This window comes from Ctenopharyngodon idella, chromosome 5 (genome assembly GCF_019924925.1).
Source record: "Ctenopharyngodon idella isolate HZGC_01 chromosome 5, HZGC01, whole genome shotgun sequence".
Classification (NCBI taxonomy): Eukaryota; Metazoa; Chordata; class Actinopteri; order Cypriniformes; family Xenocyprididae; genus Ctenopharyngodon; species Ctenopharyngodon idella.
The window spans coordinates 34,025,557-34,047,415 of NC_067224.1; the positions used below are offsets into that span (position 1 = coordinate 34,025,557).

The 21,859-nt window shown below is 37.2% G+C and overlaps 2 protein-coding genes across 4 annotated transcripts; one reads left to right on the forward strand and one right to left on the reverse strand.

The window, feature by feature from the left end:
- Window positions 1-245: 245 nt before the first annotated feature.
- On the forward strand, window positions 246-15,380 carry ankle2 (ankyrin repeat and LEM domain containing 2). 2 transcript variants are annotated; one of them, XM_051892626.1, is made up of 13 exons: window positions 246-520; window positions 2,802-3,269; window positions 4,430-4,624; window positions 4,848-5,041; window positions 5,709-5,897; window positions 6,787-6,909; window positions 6,993-7,065; window positions 7,161-7,330; window positions 7,437-7,543; window positions 7,672-7,862; window positions 9,945-10,791; window positions 11,396-11,527; window positions 13,140-15,380. In XM_051892626.1, exons 2-13 carry the CDS (start codon window positions 2,822-2,824, stop codon window positions 13,408-13,410), a joined length of 2,940 nt encoding a protein of 979 aa, XP_051748586.1. In that variant the 5' UTR covers window positions 246-520; window positions 2,802-2,821; the 3' UTR covers window positions 13,411-15,380. The 2 variants fall into 2 exon arrangements, with proteins under 2 accessions (XP_051748586.1, XP_051748587.1); XM_051892627.1 differs by lacking the exon at window positions 246-520 and adding an exon at window positions 1,217-1,365.
- A 975-nt stretch (window positions 15,381-16,355) lies between these two features.
- pgam5 (PGAM family member 5, serine/threonine protein phosphatase, mitochondrial) lies at window positions 16,356-21,678 on the reverse strand. Of its 2 annotated transcripts, none has more exons than XM_051892629.1 (6): window positions 21,214-21,678; window positions 19,595-19,767; window positions 19,366-19,491; window positions 19,009-19,097; window positions 18,514-18,644; window positions 16,356-17,194 (listed from the first exon to the last, which is right to left on the reverse strand). In XM_051892629.1, the coding sequence occupies exons 1-6, from the start codon at window positions 21,408-21,410 to the stop codon at window positions 17,044-17,046; spliced, it is 867 nt and encodes a 288-aa protein (XP_051748589.1). In that variant the 5' UTR covers window positions 21,411-21,678; the 3' UTR covers window positions 16,356-17,043. The 2 variants fall into 2 exon arrangements, with proteins under 2 accessions (XP_051748589.1, XP_051748588.1); XM_051892628.1 differs by having other exon boundaries at window positions 18,514-18,647; window positions 21,214-21,677.
- Window positions 21,679-21,859: the final 181 nt, after the last annotated feature.

Sequence of the window (21,859 nt, forward strand, 5' to 3'; positions counted from 1 at the left end):
TCACAATTCTTGAGGGAAAAGGTCAGAATTGCGGAACATAACGAGCAACTGAGAGAAAAAAGTCAGAATTGCAAATTTATATCTGACAATTCTGATTTTTTTTTTTTATCAGAATTGCGAAATATAAATTTATAATTACCTTTTTTATATTTTTATTCCGATGCGGTAAACGCTTCCATGTTAGTATAATAAATACACAAGGTAGACACTTGGGAGCGCTGCTAAAACCAATTCAAATACAAGCAAAGATACAACGAGCGAGAGAGAGAGACTTCCGGGAGGCACATTTTTGCTCAGGCGTTAACTTGAAACAAATGGCGTGATTTCTGTGAACTCCATTTTTCCAGTTGTGTATGATTATATCTCTTTTTGTATAGAGCGAGCCATTATCGAGCGAGAGATATTTGTTCCTGCTCTAAGTGCCAATAGGCATGGCTGTATGGAAACTAAGCATGTAAGGAGCTCTTGGTGTGCAGCCCATCTCCATCTGCAGCCTTCATATTTGCAGAAAGAAGCAGAGGTAATATTTATATTCTCTAATCAGGCTGAGTTTTTAATCACTCATTTCCACAGCTTCTCATCTCCGTTTTTGTCTTTATTAGTAAAGTCAACCTGTCAAATGTTAAATATCACGTGATGAGATTAATAATCGCTACATTGAATATAGTAATTATATCGCGGGATGTCATTGTCGGATATTGACTTTTAATATGTGATTACTGATGGGAAAATTCTGACTCTTTCGCGAATCGGTTCTTTTGAACAGTTCGTTTCAAACAATTCTGTCATTCCTTTACGTAATGATGGAATTTCTGACATACCGGCGTCGCATATTACATGTTCTTATTAATAAATTTGTTTAAAATAAAATAAAAATGGTAAAATACACAATGGTAAAATACATGTAAAACAGTTTCAGGGAGGGTAAATGATAAATGGTGAAACATTTTGTGTTTATCTTTCTTACATTTCTGCAAATACTGATTCGCAAGGACAAATGATATGTAGAGAAATCTAAATGAATATATTTAATCTAATTTTGAATATAATACTTGGAAAAAATAGCATTTTCAGCCTAAAATTAGTTTTCGTGAGCCGGTTCATTCGATTCTTTGCAAAGGTCCGACTCACAAGATCGATAGTCCTTGCACCCGACTCTTTCTCATGACACCGGCGTTTGAAACACATGAACCGGCGTACTGAGCAGGCGCAGGCTGTTCCACACGCATGCGCAAACCGAGCTGTAAACAATGCGACCCTTCCAGAGCGTCCGCGCGATTCACACTCATATAAACGTTTAATAAATCACACATGCACATCTGCGCTTTCACATCACGCACGGCATCACTGTTCAGCTGATAGATGGTAAGTGCTGCAGAAATGACGGGTGACATTTTCATCATCCATGTTCTGATCTATCATCTCCATTAATCATGATCATCTAATATACAGACAAAAACTACAATGGATGGTAGTTTGGGCGTGACACCTCGGTTACCATAAACTTTTTATATGTTGCAGATGCATGCTTGCCTCACAGGAGATGAGATTTAGAGGAGTTTAGTTCAAACGTGACCGGTGCCACGATTTGAGCAGCTGCACTTCATGTCGCACGTTTTTGATCTTTAACAATGTAAAGGAGCTTTATGCTGTCAGTTTAACTGCCGCGATGACGCGCCACGACGTCATACCGCGTTTCATAAGTGTGAAGGAAGTAAATAATTTCAACATTTCCATCTCATATTGGGAGACCTTTGTTTATTGTGTTGTTTGAAAAAAAATCATAGATATTGCCTATTCTATACATAATGTCTAATAAAATAAGGGAAGTATCTTCTAAATTGCTACATAGATTTGAACCAATAAATATATTTGAAAATGTTTATATTAGAAATGGGTGCTTCTAGTGAAACTGCACTTCATATTTGTGGCATTGTCCTTATACAAAATTATATTGGATTGGTTTTTATTTTTGTTTATTAACCAAAAATTAGCTTTTTTGTTTCCCAGTGCTGTCTAAGCACATGCTCAAAACAAGCGAATGAGTATTTCATTGTTAGTCTCTTATTGCTCCTTGCCAAATTTCACATTCATTGTAGTAAATCAGTCATCAAAAGCCTATTTTCATTGTCTCTGACAAAGATTTTTAGCAATATATCCAAGCTATTTCATCTTCAAAGAGCCCCAAAGCTCTTAAGACCATAAACCTGTGCTGTCTTTTTATTTTACCTGGTTAAATGATGCAATGTATTTTGTTGAGATTTTTAGTATTATTATTATTTTGTTACATTTATTTTATCATTGGTGCTCTTCATTCCTAGTTATATGTACTATATTCAGTCTGTACATTTGCGCTTATTGTTCATGCATATTTAATGTGATAGCTTAGCAATAAAAGAAGGAAGTAAATTATTTCTCAAAACCACTAGTAGAGTGTGCAGAACATTACATGAAGTGCCCTACCTGTGTTATACTATCTTTGCTAGCAGTCCTGCATGATTTTTTTGACCCCAAACCAGTTCAGCGCAAACTCCGCCCACAATTGATTCTGGTTATTTCATTGGTCATTCAATCACAGTGTTGATTGTCTACACAATGCTACAACAAATACTAACCCCTAACCCTATCCCCTTACCTTTACCTTAATTTGCACTGAACTGGTTTGAGGGGAAAAAATCACGCAGCAGTTCCAGCTGATGAGGTCAACATATAATTGCCACATTATACAGTGCTCCCTTTTCTGCATGTGTGCTTTCATACCCATTTCTTTTTGTAACCCCAAATGTGTTTTTTATTATCAGGTAGCCAAAGCAGTAGAAGCATGGACGCGGTCCTGAGCAGGTTGAAAGATCTCACTGCTGACGAGTTGAGGGAGGAGATCATCAAAGCCAACTTGAAGTGTGGCCCCATCACTGCCACGACAAGAGCCATATTTGAGCGTAAGCTTGCCAGGGCTCTAGTGGAGAATGCTGGACTTACTGAGCCTGATGGCAGCAACGGGAACAGTGCCTCATTGGATGGCTCTGGGAGTTTAGTGGCACCCAGTGCCACATCAGCAACCCCAGATCCGGTCACAGGCGAGGATGGAGATTTTGGGTACGGCATGGGCCTTAACCCGCCGGAAGAGGAGGCTCTGAGCGGAACGGTGTGCCCCTGTAATGTGGAGAATTCACAGTTGGAGGCACAGACTCCCTCTAAAACTGCACAGGTGTCGCCCACCTTCTTCTACGGGGTGTGTCCTTTGTGGGAGGATGTACTGGCTAGGAATGGTAAGCATTTTTACCTTTACTTTAGACAACATATTAGCAATGTTCCCTCTAATCTGCGCTCGTGCGTGGCCGTGCACTTTTGAAAAAATAAAATGCCATGCAGAGGACAGATGTAATATGTGGGGAAATCCATTTGATTGTAATCTATTAAATGAGAAATAATTGTGGTGTTCTGGTTAATCCCTGTAGAGTTAGAACTGATGAATGCGGTTTACAGGTTTCATAGAAAGAGAATGATGTGAGCCAAATCAGTCGCTGCATGAATACTTTAATGGTGGCGGACCATTAAGCTCAATATGAGAGGATACGCAAAAGATATGAAATAAAATATCATGTTTTAAAGAAGAGTGGCTTGATTAAGTGGTGGAAATAACAGATGATGGGCACATCACAGTAACAAAACTCAGAGATATTTACAATTACACCCACCACAGGTGTAGCATGCAAACTCAAAATACCTCAGTTACATACATCAGTTTATATAGATTTTTGTGTGTGTGGGCTTCAGGGATGTTTAGATAACTATAAAAAAAATTTACATGTTCACTTTTCTAGAAAATATTTAGCTAATAGATCTGTTTAAATGCTTTTTATTTTCATATTATAATATTATGGAAAATAATATATTAAAACTAATTGAATCATTTAAACTGATATATATTATATTATATTATAAGCCTATTAAAGAATTGATCTCACAATGGGATTGTTTAGGGCTTCTAGCCATTAAAAATTTTGAAGACCCCTGATATAGACAATCTTGAAAATTCATAAGCAATAAATAAACATTAAATGTTGATGTTTTAATGCTGTCTGTAGCCAATAATTGACCATACAAAAACACATTATGTTTATCCCAAACCATCTCAGTGTGACTGCTTCATTTTTTTTTTTTTTTTTTTTTTTCATGTTATGTAAGGCGTACAGTTAACACAGCACTGTAAAAAATATTTTCTCAGGTAACCTAAAATGTGTATTCGTTTTTAACTGTAGTGTACGTTTTGTGAAAATCATCATCAAGATTTTTGTACCCTCTGTAATTGGTTATCAGCACAAATACTGTAGAGTTGTTAGTACAATAGTCTTTTACATGCATATAGAGATGACTGAAACCTGTTATGTTGGTCTAAGACTGATTTTCTTTTCCTCTGACTTTGTAGAGAGAGCCCATGTGTACATAGATAAGAAAGAGGCTTTGCAGGCCGTTAAAATGATGAAGGGGGCTCGGTTTAAAGCTTTCTCCAATCGTGAGGATGCTGAGAAGTTTGCCAAAGGCATATGTGACTACTACCCTTCGCCTAGTAAAAGCACTCCATGTGTTTCTCCCGTCAAACCTGGCCTGGTGTTTAACAAAGGTGAAGAACATCTCCATTATTTCAGATGTAAAGCCCATTTGAAAAATCAATTTATTTTATACATTTATAATTTATACTTAGTTGAAACTAATTTTAAGTAGTTTTAACCATGTTTCAAAATTGATGTATTAGATTATAAATACATAAATATTATAAAATAATTTATGAAGTATAAATATGTTAAGCTAATCATCGTGTGTGTGTGTTAAATTCCCCAAACCAGACCACCCATCTATGATGGAGGCAGACACAATCAACAGGGAAAAGGCAAACAGTTTTAAGAGCCCTCGGACACAAGATTTGACGGCCAAGCTAAGGAAGGCCGTGGAGAAGGGAGACGAGATGGCCTTTACTGAGCTGGTCTGGAGCAACCCTCGTTACCTCATTGGGTCAGGGGACAACCCAACTGTAGTCCAGGTTAGAGCTTTTGTACCATGATCTGTTTGTTTTGGTTCTTTTTCCAATTGATATGGTGAGCTATTGGCTTTGCAAAGTTCAAAGTCTCTTTCGAAACTGGCCTGGTATTTCTTAATATTAAGTTATTTATTTACAAATCCCAAATATTTTCACATGCACCGTTTTTACTATATATGAAGTCAGCTGTATACTTTTAAGGTCACTGTGAAATCTAAATGGGCAGTTCTTATTTTTTCATGGAATTTTGCAGTATTTACAATAAATGATTTATCTGTGCACGTCATTATTTTTGTATTAATTCATGTGCCCTCATAATTTTTAATCAAAAAAACTTCCTTTCCCTCTTGCAATGACATCTCTTCTCTTTGATGTATTTACTGGCGCAAGGATGGGACAACCTGTCACTCACATGAGATCGCAGCAAAAGCAAACAACAACAATCCAATCAATTCCCATTGGTCAAAATCAAGTCCCGCCCTACATTTTTTTTCTTTCTTGTTCGAGAAGCTGTTTCACTCAGTCTTTTCTTCCCTATTGTGACGTGTATCTATCGCAACTTCCTTTTCATGTCGACTTTAAGCATGCTCTTCTTCATATTCACAACAGCTTCTCTAAAGTCTCTAAATGTTGTTGTTTAAATGTTTCTCTACTGTAAATGTGACTGCAGGAAGGCTGCAGGTATAACGTGATGCATGTGGCTGCTAAGGAGAACCAGGCAGGCATTGTTCAGATCCTGTTGGACACTCTTGAGAACCCAGATTTCATGCGTCTTATGTACCCAGATGACCAGGAGAGCATGCTGCAGAAACGCATCCGGTATATCGTAGACCTGTACCTCAATACGCCAGATAAAGCTGTAAGTGCTACTTCTTATTCTGTCTTTATAATATATTGTAACATGAGAGTTAAGGTAGCCGTCTAACTATAGTAGTGTGTATGTAGTAGTGTAATAGTGACTGAAATGGGCATTAATGCCATTAATGGTCACTCACACAGTCGTTCACTTATACTATATACTATAGGTGTGTTTATGCAATGTCGGAATTACCATAATTTATATAAACAACTGGTAAAAAAAAAAAAAAAAAAAATGGCAGAAACACTGAAAATGGAACCAGCTTTAGCAGTCAAATGTAGTTATCTCAGTAATTGACTATTATAAATATCTTAATAATGGAAAATTAATCTGAAAATAAACAACAAAATGTACAAAACAGTTTGATGTAGCTAGAAAAGAGTTGGATAACTAATGTCCCGCTAAATAAACTTTTAAAAGTTTATTTTTTAAAGTTTATTAATAATGCATTTGCATAGCAACTGTTACTTGTATAAATTACATGTATTCATTTTGACGTTAATATTGTTTCCATAGAAACGAATAATTCTGAGTCTGAGGACGTGAACAGCTCAGAGTAGAACATCTGGGTTATTATTATCTGGTAATTACGTGAACATACTCTAAGCACAAAAATATTGTGTAAAATTTGTTCTTACAGGTATTTCTGAATAAAATATTTTAAAATCTAAAAATGTCCAAGTTTCCATCTTGGATTAAAAACTTCACAATGCATTGAGCTATTGCCTTTTGTGTGGACAATACATTCAGTGCTGCCTCAGAATTTGATAAAGACGATATCTTTAAAGCCAACATTATTTAGACGCCAATATTTTGAACATCTTTTTTGTCTGGTACATGCATATGATATCTAATATGCCAGCTTAATGCTGTATCCTGTGTTTCATAGGGGTTTGAGACGCCTCTCCACTTTGCGTGTAAATTTGGCTGTCCAGAGGTGGTAAACATACTCTGTTCTCATCCAGACATTGACAAGAACTGCAAGAACAAGTACAACCAGAAACCCTCAGAGGTACGGCAACCCTGATACATTAGCTTTCATGCTAAGAAATTTATCAAATCTTATCAGTCATCCATTGTATTCCCCTAATTTAGGTCATTTGTGAAAGAATGAAAGAGAAGGGTAAAATTCAGGAGGTCAAACAGAAGATAAATGAATATTTAGAAGGTAAGCCAATGATATATACTTTTGTATTAATACATTTTAAAAATGTAGATTGGTTACAAACCATAATCTAACACCTGATATCTGATGGGCTACAGATCGATTATACATCCCTTTATTGAGAGCCACTGATAACTCCTCCCAGCCTGTGATTGGTACACCTTGGTCCCCTGAGCCAATGGAAAACCTTTCACCAAGGTTACCCAGAAGCCCAAAGGATCCAGTTATGGCAGTCAGGGCCTTTGCTGGGCCTTTGAGTCCATCTAAAGTGAGTTTTGTTTTGTACTGTCAGTTTTGTGCTGTCAGACTCAACAGATGTTTAGTCATGACCTAATCAGATTTGTCTATGAATAAAAACCATTGCGTTGTTATAGGCGGATGAGTTCAGACGGGCGTGGAAGACTCCTCCCAGAGAACGAGCAGACCATTTCCACAACATCTTAAAGTCCGACCCAGACCGTGGGGCAGAAAGAGTTGGCAGGTCAGTGCTAAGATATAATTTAAGGAAGCTAGACATTACTTATACATCATAGACACTCATTTTGTGTTCTTTAGGCAATAATAGAGTATTAAGCATTGATTTCATATTGGTGTTCTGTTTGTGAGCAGAGATCTGGCCCATGAGCTTGGTCATCCCTGGGCAGAGTACTGGGATTTCCTGGATAGTTTTGTGGATCTGCAGTCAACTGAAGGCCTGAAAGTGCTTGAAGAATACCTCAGTAAAAAGGACTTCAAGGAGCGCGCTCATGAGGAGGCTGGAGAGAATGAAACCAGCAACAGGTTTAAAACCCCATCTCCGGGTAAGACCACTGACTCTTAACATAGCTGCAGACGTTTGGCAAATTTGCTGTTCTGACATTAAAATAGGCCATTGTGAATGTAAAAGGTCTGCAAAGTTTCAAAGATCAAAGTGCTCAACAAATAAAGTTATTGTCTCCTAAAAGAAAGAATCGATTCTGAACTGCCAAACCGAGTCGCCAGCAATTCCAGTCTCACTTCCTGTTACATACCTCCATAACTATGTAACAAATTTGCATAATGCCAGCCTATGGTCTGCTTCGCTCTGTTCTCAAACACTGTCACTGTAGCTGAGGCCTGGAAGAGATCGGTTCATGTTGTCGACTATTTTCAGTGCTGTGAATCCATTGTGCATGCACTTCAAAAGAATAGGGACTCGCACTGGAATTGATACGGTAAAACTGACGCCATTGTTACCGTTCGTATCACTGTGTATCAAGTGCTGAGGAAGCCTCCAGAGCTGAAATTCAATAGGCGTTTTGTTTCCGACACACTGTAAGTGGTAGAGCAATCACAACAGACTGGGCCAACTGACCAATCAGAGCAGAGTAGGCTTGTGGAAAGGAGGGGCTTAGAGAGTCTGAATCTTTGAACTCTTTTCAGGCTTTTTGGCCCTGTTTACATCTGGTATTAAGATGCATTTTGGTTGATTGGATCACTATTGGACGGCAATAAATACAGCTGGTTGAATGTGTTCGAACAGCCACCGCCTACTCTCCATCTACTGACCTAATGCATAAACATTATGGGAAGTGCGCTAGCCAGATGGGATTTAAACTTTGTCAGCTGAAGACCCAAGTTTGGTTTGAAGACGAAAAGCCTCCGGGCATGTTCATATGTAAATTGTTTGAACTTATTTTGTCCATTAAATCGAAGAGATTTGAAAAAGCCCATACATTTACCCTTCCATAGACCCTCCCCTCCAAGAAATTAGGACAGAAGTGTATGAAAGTGGTCAAAAGAGACGGATTAATGCACCAGGGTATGTGTCTACCTTGTCTACTTGTGATCCGATCGACCAAAACACATCTTTAATAATATCAGGTGTAAACAGGGCCTTTGAAAAATTAGGTGATGTGCAGTATATATTATGAGAAAATTAAAGTGTTTTTTTTTTTGTTTTGTATTGTTTTGTTTTTTGGTACCTTGGATGCATGTACACCTATTGTAGGAGACCTACAAAACAAAATTAGGAACCTTCAAAATGGCATAACAGGGGCACTTTATAAGATGAATAATCTTTTATCAGGCTGAAATGACCTTTATCATTTTATAAAATTTTTATTTGTATTATTTAAACTGTAATGTTGTTACCATAGACATTGGTGTTGTTTCAAAAGAACATTGCTCCTTAAACAACATGCAGTTCTATTCTAATATCAGAATTAATAACCAGAAATATTCTGAAACAATGCTGATTCCAAGTAATTTTAGAAGAAAAATTCCCCATGCAGGGTGCATTAAATTAACAGTCAAGACATTTATAATGAAAAGATTTCTATTTCAAATAAATTATCTTCTTTTGAACTTTCTATTCATCAAAGAATCCTAAAAAATGTATTGTGATTTTCATAAAAATATTAAGCAGTTTTGCTATTTAGCTTTGCTATCACAGAAATAAATGACATTTTAAAAAGACAACAGTATATTAAATTGTAGTAATTTCACAATATTATTTTTTTTACTGTATTGTTGATAAAATAAATGCAGCCTTGGTGAGCATGAGTCTTCTTTCAAAAACAACCCCAAACATTTGAATAGTGGTGCATTGTGTGTGTATATGAATGTGTGTAAATAATGTATATACAAAAATTATACTTCAGTTACTTTTATATAAATGCAGATCATTGCTTGCTACTGTACATTCAAGATTTCTATATGTAAATTGTGACTTGATTACTTTACTGGCTTGCATGTAAAATGATTTTATTAATATGCACATGTGATTATTCAATATTATATATTGGGGACTGGGGAAGGAACTTGTGAATGTTAAAGTATGTTTGCATTGTACATCAAACTTTTTGATTTCAAAGGCCAAGGGAAATCCTTCACTCCATGAAATGTCCTCTTTTAAATTTCAGGCAAACTGAAGAAGTTCTGTAACTCCATCTCTGTGGGGGCATTTCTGGATGAGGGTGATGACATCAGCCTGGAGGAGATCAAGAACAGGCAGAATGCTGCACTCACCAGTATTTCTTCTGTGTGCTCCAAAGATGGCCTGCAGGGGGCGGTAGGGGGGCTTGAATTTCACATCCTACCAGTTTCCCACAGTGCTGACCTCATAGAGGTAGCAGCAGAGCAGGATTTACTGCTCTCCGAAAAATCCTTGATCTCCAGCAGTAAAAATGGCCTGTGCGAACAGGGCCCCGGGGACAGGACTCCAAACGGGGACAAAATGTCCCCTCGCATCTGCAGTTCCTCTAGTTCCTGCATGCTGTCGCCCATCTCGAACCTAATGGCTGAGTTTGAGAGGATGTCTTTGCTGGATGAGCCAGAGAGGACAAACAGGGAGAGAAGAAGGAGTGGAGGGAAACGCCACAGAGACGCCCAGGCCACAGAGCTCACCTCGGGACTGGGCCGCCTCTCGTTGTCCTCGGAAGATGACTCTGTGTTTGAGAAGGACAGGACGTCTGTGTTACGAGCAGCTGAGAATGATGGAGTGGAGAGAAGAAATGAAGTAGATGGGAGGTCCAGTGCAAGTTCAGATGAATACTTTCTGGCCAGTGAGAGGTTAGAACCTATGAACCAACAGACCATAGAGACCTCAGGGGGTGAGCGCACGATATGTGCCAGATCAAAGTCCTGGGATCATGGGGGAAGAGACCTCAGCTCCTCAGGGTCTTCCAGCTCCTACAGATCACTTGACAGCTCTCAGGACTTCATACTGAGGACCCCTCCCAGAGTGACGAAAAGACTCTTCATTGAAGGGTGAGAGGAGCCTATGATCACTGTGATATTTCTGGCAGTATATCAGAATTTCTAAATTGTGATTTCTAGACTAGGAAAATAGTGGAATGAAATAGTAAGGCTCTTGTAGTACACTTCAGGGGTAGTTCCAGGCCCTTTTTAGAGGGGCTTCAGCCTCCCTCTGTCGTCTCAGCTCCCCTAAAACTATAATAATCACCTATCTGAACAATCAGGCCAGTTCTGCTTCCTCAAGAAAGTTAATCATTTTCACATGTTTAAATCTTGTCTGAAACGTGCACACAGACTGCACGCGAGTACTGAATTGAGTTTTCTTTCATGTCTTCTTAAGCAAATACACACTAAATTGTCAAGATGCATGTCTCCTCTTGTTGTCACATTTTCTGAAGGTAAAACACTCCTTTACTCACTATATGTTATAAAGAAATGGGGGGAAGGGAATCTTTTTAGGTCCTATTTTATACAATGTACAGAACGTCCCGTACACTTCTCTAGTTATGCTCCGTTCAGATACATTCTAGGAACTATAATCTGTCTACAGTGAATGGAAAGGTCAAGTTTTTGGCTTTCACTCTTTCACTCATTCACTCTTTCTTTAATTTTTCAGTGATTCACCCACCAAGTTGGACAGGGAGGTTTTGTCAGCTTTAGGAGTCACAGATGTTGACCCTCTGAAGTATCCCAGCATTCACAAATGGAAGAGCACAATTCAGGCATTCTCCCACTTAGAAATGCAAAGGTAGGTATGTGTAGCTCACTAGTGAGAGTTAGAAATTAAGATAATCTGCACTGTACATTATAATACTGTTCAAAAGTTTATTTTAAATTAATACTTTTATTCAGAAAGGATGCATTAAATTGATCAAAAGTGACAGTAAAGACATGTATAATGTCTCAAAAGCTTTCTATTTTAAATAAATGCTGTTCTTTTGAACTTTCTATTATCACAAAATCTTAATAAAAATTGTATCGCAGTTTTCCACAAAATATTAAGCAGGACAAATGTTTTCAACATTGATAATAATAAATGTTTCTTGGGCACCAAATCAGCATATTAGAATGATTTTTGATGGATCATGTGACACTGAAGACCAGTGTAATGGCTGATAACATTTTAAATTATAAAAATATAAATAATTTACATTTTAAAATATATTAAAACATAAAACCATTATTTTAAATTGTAATAATATTTCACAATATTACTGTTTTTTACTGTATTTTTGATCAAATTAATGTAGCCTTGGTTAGCAAAAGAGACTTTTTTCAAAAACATTAAAAAAAAAAAATCTTAAAGGGATAGTTTACTCGTAATTTACTCACCCTCAAGCAATCCTAGGTGTAAATTACTTTCTTCTTTCAGCCAAACACAATCTGAGTTATATTAAAAAAAATATATACTGGCGCTTCCAAGCTTTGTAATGGGAGTGAATGGTGCCTTTTTTTTTTTTTTTTTGAAGCTCAAAAAAGCACATCCATTCATCATAAAAGTAATCCATACGGCTCTAGAGGTTAATAAAGGCCACCTGGTGTAAAGAGATGAGTTTTTGTATGAAAAATATCCATATTTAAAACTTTATAAACTATAATAACTGGCTACCACTAATGGCCATCCGCACATTCATGAGAGAGTAGAGTTCCGGCATATGACGTAGGCGTAGTGTAACCTTAGGTGAGAGTAGACGCCTCTCGCAGTTCAAACAAATAGGGCTGGGCAACAAACTCACGCTGCTCCAACATTTCTCTTTAAAAATTCTTGTTTTAGTCTTTTAATTTGTGACCGGTGTTTTGTTTTGCTCTATTCATTGCACTTCTGCGTTCGTCAATACATCATACGTCAGGTCAGAGGTTGCTGTTTGACCGGAACTAGACTCACATACCGGAAGCCAGTTATTATAGTTTTTAAAGTCATCAATATGGATATTTCTTACAAAAATGCATCGCTTCACTTCAGAAGGCCGTTATTAACCCCCTGGAGTCGTATGGACTATTTTTATGATGGATGGATGTGCTTTTTAGGGCTTCAAAAAATGGTACCATTCTCTCCCATTAAAGCTTGGAAGAGCCAGGATATTTTTTAATATAACTCCGATTGTGTTCGGATGAAAGAAGAAAGACATATAAACCTAGGATGGCTTGAGGGTGAGTAAATTATGGGATAATTTTCATTTTTAGGTGAACTATTCCTTTAACAAGCCCAAATTTTTAAACAATAGTGTATATTCTTTCATTTTCAAAGAGCAAGAAAAATCCTGTTGGTCTATGATAGGCTTTTTTTTTAAAGATCCCTCTTGAGAACATCTTGTGACAAATATTTATGTCCACTAAGAGATCTGTATTTATGTTTTCAGCTGGCAGACTCCTGCAGTGTACAAGAGCCATTTCAGGGCTCACTCAGTCACCCCTGGCTCTCCAGCGAGTGGTTTGATGTCCCCCGTGGGCCGTTTCAGCCCAGCTCGTCACATGGGCTCACCGGACGTCTGCAGCCCCGGACGCTACAGCCCAGCACACTCCAATTACAGCCCCGCTCATTCAAACTACAGCCCCGCTCATTCAAACTACAGCCCTGTCAGCTATATCCAACGTATCCGGCTAAAACATTTCGGCGATGCCCCCATTTAACAAACGCTCTCCATCCCGTCCAGTCCCACCGCCAATTTCTACTGATTAGTAACTGAAATAACAAAAGTAACTAAATCCAGAGTGGGCTGTTTCAGAGGATGGAACATTTGGAGAACAATGCTAGAAGAACAATGTTATAATTGGAGAACATTGTTATAATGGAAGCCATGAAATCTGCTCAAAATGGGCTCTTAGTGCCGTGCAAACCGTAGATATGATCTCGCAACAGGCCGTCCTTCAGTTTGAATGCTCCTTGGTTCATAGAACACAGCTCAAATAATAATATGCACATCTCCTGTGGGTTTTTGAATCATAATATATATAAATATATATATTCGGTACTTCTGTGTATGACACCGAGTATGTTGATCTGTGATGGTCGTATAGACTTTTCTAACCTGGTTTTGTTTTGTTTTCTGGTTTCTTTATCTATGTGTGTGTGTTTGTGTGTGTGTGTGTGTGTGTGTGTGTGTGTGTGTGTGTGTGTGTGTGTGTGTATGCTTGGGAGATACATCTGTGAATTTACAAAGCTGTGTCTTTAATGGAAATTATTAATTTCCCACTTAACAGTCACTTAAATTGGGGGAAAAGATGTCAATATGTAAACACAGAAACCCAGAGCTAAATTAAAATAATGTAGTAGTAAATTATTGAATTATTTTTGCTAGTTAACCATCATTAGCACAAAATGCTCATTTTAATGGGTATTTAATGGTTTTTAAGGAAAAAAAAAAAGTCGACTGACTGCCAGAAGTTATTTTTTATTCTTTAATTGGAGAACTGCCTTACATTTCTTAAAGGAAAGACCAACTTCTGAATTTAAAAAGCAGGTGTTTATTCATGCATTGTTAATAGCAGCCTTAGGTGTTGGGAAATATGGTCTATAACGTGTGAAAAAAATATTCCCCTTTTTTATTTTTAAGTTCAATAAATGTGATTTATCATTTCTAAGTACGTATTTGTTTGCACTTTTAATTCTTTTTGGATTTTGATGCAAAAGTTCATCATGACCAACAGATGAGACTTAGTTGAGTTTGATGGAAAGATTTGAATCTGCATAGTTTGAGCCATACCGTGTTCAAACACATGCAAAGTTGGTGATGATTGATGAGTGTGGATGGCAGTTTGGTACTGTCTTGTTACATAAATGTCATAATAGCTGTAAGACTTGATGATTGTGAATCCAGAGTGTTGTAAGTGCACTTTAAATGTGTTCAAAGATCATTTGCCCCTTATCCCATCATCAATGAACAATGTTTCAATCTCGCCCCTAGATCATGTCAGTGCGATTCTCTCATTGGCTATTGAAATGGATTCATTTTGCCAGATCTCAAACGATTCACCCCATTCATTTTCAAATCAAAGCTACATGTGCAAAAGCATATGCAAAATCTCCAGGTAGCTCAGTTTTATGTGATGAATATCTCAAGGAAATGAGTCCAAAACATCCTCTGTGGTACTTTCAGATCATGTGATCTATTTCTTTGGTGCCCATCATTCTCAGTGTAGTGCTGGCCTGTTGATCTTTGCTTTGTAAAGCTTTAGTGCCTTTGATTATGATCTGTTTGGAAGAGCCTGTGGCTCCTCAGTGCATGACAAATGCACAAAAGCTGATTAGACCTTTTTTTCCCCCCTCTGTTTCCTAGTATAAAATACAGTACAGTAGCATTGGCATATGCAGTGTCTGAATACCTCTTAAATGCGATTGTAAGAGAAGAAAAAAGGTTTACAGTTTAGTTATTGCTAGTGTTGTATCAATGCCAGCCTTACTTTTTGTTAAACGATGCTTTGTAGTGCCAACACTGGTGGATTGAAAATGAGTTGCAGTTTATTGTTGAGAATTGAATTATTTTTGTTGTCCTGGCCTTTTTGTTGCATGCATTTCTAGTCCTATTTTATTACAGTATACGTTAAAGGAAAGTATTTGATGTTCTATTGATGAACGATAAATAAAGTGCACAGTCTTGTAACTTTACTGACTTTCTCTATGAAAAAAAAAAAAATCTCTTTATGGAAACAAGTAAACTTGCATTTCATTTTAGTGCATTACACATACCAATTTGTCCCATTATTATTATTTTTTTTAAACCTTCAAGTCTCAGAGGTACACTACTGTTCAAAATTTTGGGGTTAGTATTTTTTTTTTTTAAATGTTTTTGAAAGAAGTCTCTTATATTCATCGAGTCTGCATTCATTTGAAAAGTAAAACAGTAATATGTGAAATATTACAATTAAAGTAATAATTTTCTCTTTGAATATATTTAAAATTTTAGTCCTGTGATGGCAAAGCTGTTTTTTTTAGCATCATTACTCCAGTCTTCAGTGTCACATGATCCTTCAGAAATCATTCTAATATGCTGATTTGGTGCTCAATAAACATTTCTTATCAATGTTTAAAACAGTTGTGCTGCTTAATATTTTTGTGAAAACTGTGACACTTTTTGTCAGGATTCTTTGATAAAGTCCAAAAGAACAGCGTTTATAATGTTACAAAATATTTATTTTAAATAAATATAATTTCTGTGACTTTTGATCATGTTATACAACCTTGCTGGAAAAAAAGTATTTATTAAAAAAAAAAAATTGAACAGTAGTTTATCTGAGTGAATATTATGAAAAGTCAAATGTCTACATATTTCTCCCAAAACTAAAAAAAAGGTACCTTTCGCATAAAGAAATAAAAATGTGTCCAACTAGGATTATTTTTATTTCTAATATTAATGTTTACTGTATTACGGTAATAAATAAAAAAAAATAAAAAAAAAAGTGAAAATGCTCTATTTATGGTCCTAAAATAGTCTTAATGTCCTAATCATACATGTCTGTTTTTGGCAATTCAAATTTTGTTTTTAACTAAAATATGATTTATTTTTTTTTTTTTTTCAGAAAATCCACTGAAAACATCTGTCATATGACACAAACACTGAATGACACTACTGAACAACTCAATGAAAAAAAACTTTACTGCCAGTATTCTTTGTGCACAAACAACCATCAAACATTAATACAGAGTCAACCTCTCAGTGGCAAGATTCTCACATTTTAGCAAACTCATACCTTGCCTCTAAAACGATCATAACATTACTCCATGTAAACAGTGCAAACAGACACCAACTGCCTCATCAAGGCCTCCAGAGTTTGCATAATGCTCCTGGAAAAGACACCTCGTTATAAACGTAAAAAAGGTACACTTGCTGGTTATTTTCACCTTTCCATCACTGTTATAGATCAGACAAAGCATGGCACAGGAGTGTCTAATTGGAGAAATATCAATAATCCTTAACATGTCTGTTTTAAAAAATACAAAATTATTACACTCAAGACACTTATGGAGAACAGATCACCACAGCAACAGATGGTAGAGTTGCAATGCACATTTTTCACAGCAATGTTCTCCTAAATTGCAGCCATGTATGATTATTATTGAACTAGCTATTGAAAGTGGTAAATTTGAAATCACATTCCGTATTCTGGAATTTTGTGAATCAGAAACGGCATATTCATATTTCAGACAGCATTCAGCAGAACATTTAAGGAAATTTTTTTAAGCCTTTGCAACCCTAACGTCTATCCATCTCAATTATCCTTCAGTTCTAGGCTGTAAAGTGGCCTTGCTGGTCTAGCTTGAGAACGTCAAGTGCGGCTGAGTTTATCTGGAGGCATAAAGCCGGAGTCTCCCAGCGATCTGAGAGCCACTCGGCCATTGGGCCGAATCGTCAGCCAGGTGATGCTGCCGTTGTTCAGGCCCATCCTCAGCCAGCCCTCTGGAGGAAACTGCAGAGCCCTGGAACCAACACGTTTCAATTACAATCATGCTTTTAACACACTTTATTTGAAAGAGTGTAAACCATGACCTCAGCATGTACACTGCCTAGCCAAAAACTGCACAATGAATCTCTTATTAGTTATGATGAAAGCATTTGTGAGAGTGCAGAAATCGAGTGGGAATGACGAGATCACAGCATCCATGTTCTCAACAGACATGTCTGTCATCGGCTAATGCTCATCGCTGCAACCTTTCATGCGATGTGAGTAGATCTGAATATGATGCTATAATCAACACTTTTCACGATTAGTTAAGCTCGACAGCTGTAATAGTAGAAAAAATGTAGTAAAAGATTTTGAGAGAGTTCCACATGTAATACTTATTTCATATGCAAAGACGTTAGCCAATCATAGCATTGGGCGTTTACATTGAAGTCTCACAGCAGACACGCCCCTTCCAACGAGCGTTCAACTCAGAGGGCTAAAATCAGGGTAGAAAATGGCCTTTTATTTCTAAATTATGCCAATTTTTGATGTAAAAAAATCATAGCAACATTAAAAGGACACCTCAGGAAACATAAAATAATAAAAAAATCCAGTATGCAACACTAACAAAAGGTGCCATTATGACGCTAGGGTGTTGTGGAAGGTTTCCATGGTGTTGTTACGTGGTTTTTAACATGTACAAGTAGTTTTTTAGGGGGTTGCTTACTGTCAACACTCCCATGTCTCTATGAGTTCATTCAATGCAAGTCTATGGGTTTTTTTCATTTGCTAAAGTTTAACACCTGGCGCTAGAGGTATGAGCAACAGCAACAGTGATGTTTGACTTAGCAAGCACCAATGATAAAAAGGTTGCAAAGTTTTTTTATGAATTCCAAATATTCAATATGGAAGCCCATATCTGCCACACAAGGAAAGAAAATAAAATTGACATAAAAAGTCAAATTTATGAGATACTAGTCATAATTCTGAGATAAAATGTAAAAATGATCACTTAAAAAGTATATATTTTATATTAAAAATAATTATGAATTTTAAACTAATAATTTTGACTTTGTCAAAATGACTTTTGATCTCATTATTTTTTCCTCAATGACTAATATCTCATAAATCCGGCTTTTATGATTTACCAAAGCATTATTTTTTTCTTATGTGGCAGAAATGGGCTTTCACAAAACTTTTGCAACCACACCACATAACAATACAAAGTGATCAGAGCATACTTACGATTGCATTTTTTTTAATGGTCAGACTGTTTATGGTTTTCATAAAAGCTTTCAATTGGACAAAAAATAAAGATAAAGAGACTAGACTGAATAGCAAGCAAACACAAACCTGCACACAAAATAGCGGATGACATTAGCATGACAGACGATAATCTCGTAGCTGTCCTCCTTCTGCTTAGGGTCAGCTCGGTGGATGTACCGGCGGAACGCTGCTTCGATCCGTGCGCCGTCCTCGTGGTACTGCTGAAACCAGCACAAGAGTTTCACAACCATCCACATGAGGAGAGGAAGGTCTCCAAGGCACACCCACGACAAAACCAAACTCAACATTCCTCATCAAACAGTTTTAGACATCAGGCTTTAGGATGACCAGCAGAAAAATAACTAAAACAAAAGGAGCGTTTGATGTTTGTTGAAGAGATTTGGGATAATTTCATTGTGGGTTTTATTCGGCAGCAGTAACATTCACAGTGTGTTCTGTTATGACCTGCGTCATCAACAGAAACTCAACACACAAAGACAATCAAGACATGGGGACTAACAGGCTTCACATGAGGATTACGCTTTCAGATGGGCCAAGTAAGACTTTGTGTTTTGCACTAACCACTGCCTCAGGTTTCCAGTGAGTGACAGGCGGGACAGGCTCTATGGGTGCACCCTCTCGCAGTAAATCACAGCTTACAAGCTCCACACCTAAAACATACACATGGTCATAAGTGAAACAAATAACCATTCTGAATCTCTACAATGGCAGCATCATTAAACATCAATTCCTAATATTTAGCACACATTACAGGAATGGTTCAAGCAAAAATCAACAGACCAAAATTGCTAGGTCAGTTCTAGGGATGGGTGTAAGTATGAATACATGCCTGCCATTTTGCCTTGTCTGATTTATCCAATCATATTTGTATATATGACAGTTCTAGCTGAATAATTTAATCATAGAATGAGACTGTACCTGGCAGGTATTTGCTGATGATGTTAGCGGTCTCTGTAGCTCTGGTCATGGAGGAGTGGATGAGCACATTGTACTTCAGTCCGAGCGCTGCTAATCTCTGTCCTGTAAGCTCAGCCTGTTCACGTCCTGCAGCCAAGACAGGAACCAGCATGTGATCAATTTGATGGCTTAATGTAACATCTAATGGATTAGGCTCAGCATTTCTATCATTTTAATATATGCTCAGTACCTAAAGGCGTCAAGATCCTCTCTTTATCTCCCTCCCCCTTGAGGTTGTACTGAGAGTGTCGGATGAGGCAGATGTAGCGTGTGGCCTTGGGTTTGTTGTTCTCCCCATCTGGATTTCCGCCATCACCAGCACTCTCCTTTCTCTTCCCGTTCACCATAGAGGAGGGGTCACGTCTGAAAGTGTCAAAACACAAATTAGGCACACTGAACTCAATTCAGTAACCAATGACAATGGTGGTTACTGCGGTAAATTCAAACACCACACTACAGCAATGTTAATAGTTGAGTTTTACTTGTAGAAATCTGACGATTAATAAGACATTCTTCAAGAGACTGTGCAATTAGTTTAAGACATTTAAACACTCAGTATTTCAAAAAAACATTGTAAATGGTTCAAAATGACCCATTTTGATTATTGAGTGAGTTCTTTGGAATACTGTTTAATCTATGATGTTTTTCTTTAAATTTTGTGACTTTTTCTCATGAACAGTTTTGTAGAATGTGTACAAGACTTCTATTATGATTATGAAGCTTGCGGGTCAATTTGACTCACATATTTCATAATTAAAGACTGGCATTTGTCAGGTTGTGGAATTTCTGTGAAGTGATGTCCAGTTATCTGGTGATTTTCTGTGTTAATGGACATCTGTTGGTGCAGTCTAAATTAGCCTTAAGTGTATTTCAATTTACATTTATGCATTTGGCAGAAGCTTTTATTTAAAGAATAGTACACTGCATTCAAGGCATGTACATTTTTATCGGTTAAAAATAGCTACAATACTGTTTAAAATATTCACCGTTTATGAACCAAAAATGTTTTGAAAATACAGGGTTTTTACATAGTTTCCTCATTTTTGATTCAAGATTAAATTTTACCCAAAAATGAAAATTCTATCATTAATTACTCAGATTATTTTTCCGACCTCTTTATGAACATTTTTAAGAGTCAAAGTTTCAATTGCGTAACCGTCTATGGAAGGACAGAAAGCTCTCAGATTTCATCAAAAATATCTTAATTTGGGTTCCGAAGATGAATGAAAGTCTTACAGGTTTAGAACGACATGAGGGTCAGTAATTAATTTGACCGAATTTTCATTTTTGTGTGAACTAACCCTTTAATTTATTAATTCCAGTTAGGGTCAATTTGATCACCACCATAAAAGTCATTCCCAGATTTTGAACATAATACAAGAGTATATATGAGATTGAAAACATCAATTGGCAGACACTAAAAAATATATAAGAAAGCACATTATGTAAGTAAAAACGATATTAGTGACAATTAACCAGGTCTAAGACTAAAACTTCCTGAGCCAATAAGATCAGTGACACAATTTCAATCAGTGCCAAATGTAGTGCACCTAACTGACCTGGGATCAAAGCCAAAGGTTTTAGGGTCAAACCTTAAACTGGGTGATCCATTAATTATCACCATTGATCAAGACATTTGACCTAAGGTTGCCCCATAACTACCATAATATGGTTTTGGACATGGTGCCATGGCAATACCAATGGTTTTCTGAACATGTACCGTGGTAGTGCCATGGTGTTCCTCCAGATGCCTTAAAATACAATGTAAATACAATACTAATCAATCGGAAATAACCCTCTATTTCTTACTTGTCCCAATTATAATCCCATCCGTTCGTAGTGGGCCATGCCGCAGGCTGCGCTGCTTGCAGGGCAGTCAGGGTCTTTCTGAATCGGCATCGCTCTCCGAAGTAACCGTGATTATCTGCCGCGACCGCTGCGCACACTAGAACCGCAGATCCGCCGGCAAACCCGCACGCGAGACGGATCGCTTTCCGAAACGACATGATTCAAGAGACACAACAGGAGTCAATGGGGAGTAGCGACTGCTCGTGAACGCTATGACGCACCAATCAGTCGCTATGAGTCACTCTGCTGAGGAAGTGTCACCGTTTCCTCTTTTCTCACAACGTAAAGCAAAATAATAAGCCGTCACTAATGCCCTGCCATCACAAATATGTGCTTTTCTTCCTATACCATGTGTGAGAATGTATATGGACTCCAGAAATATATGGTTTAGATATAAACTGAACTTCCAAAAGCAGAGTCACGACTTCATTTGTGAAAACAGCGACAAAACGACACATCAATTCCGAAAATAAAAGCCTCCAGAATACAAAGTATCAGTTTACGTTATGTCAGTTTTATTGTTCAATAAATCATTGATTTAATATTTTAAAGTTTTAAATATGCTTAAATATTCATGGTATTTTATTCAATTAATGCTACGTTTTAA

Excerpts from the sequence above, each read along its gene's own strand:
- ankle2 (XM_051892626.1), top strand. The coding sequence starts at position 2,822 with ATGGACGCGGTCCTGAGCAGGTTGAAAGATCTCACTGCTGACGAGTTG. Across the intron at positions 3,270-4,429 it reads GGATGTACTGGCTAGGAATG|AGAGAGCCCATGTGTACATA; the intron begins GTAAGCATTTTT and ends CTGACTTTGTAG. Across the intron at positions 11,528-13,139 it reads TCCCACTTAGAAATGCAAAG|CTGGCAGACTCCTGCAGTGT; the intron begins GTAGGTATGTGT and ends TTATGTTTTCAG.
- pgam5 (XM_051892628.1), bottom strand. The coding sequence starts at position 21,410 with ATGTCGTTTCGGAAAGCGATCCGTCTCGCGTGCGGGTTTGCCGGCGGA. Across the intron at positions 19,098-19,365 it reads CATCAGCAAATACCTGCCAG|GTGTGGAGCTTGTAAGCTGT; the intron begins GTACAGTCTCAT and ends TGTATGTTTTAG. Across the intron at positions 18,648-19,008 it reads ACTGGAAACCTGAGGCAGTG|CAGTACCACGAGGACGGCGC; the intron begins GTTAGTGCAAAA and ends TGCTGGTTTCAG.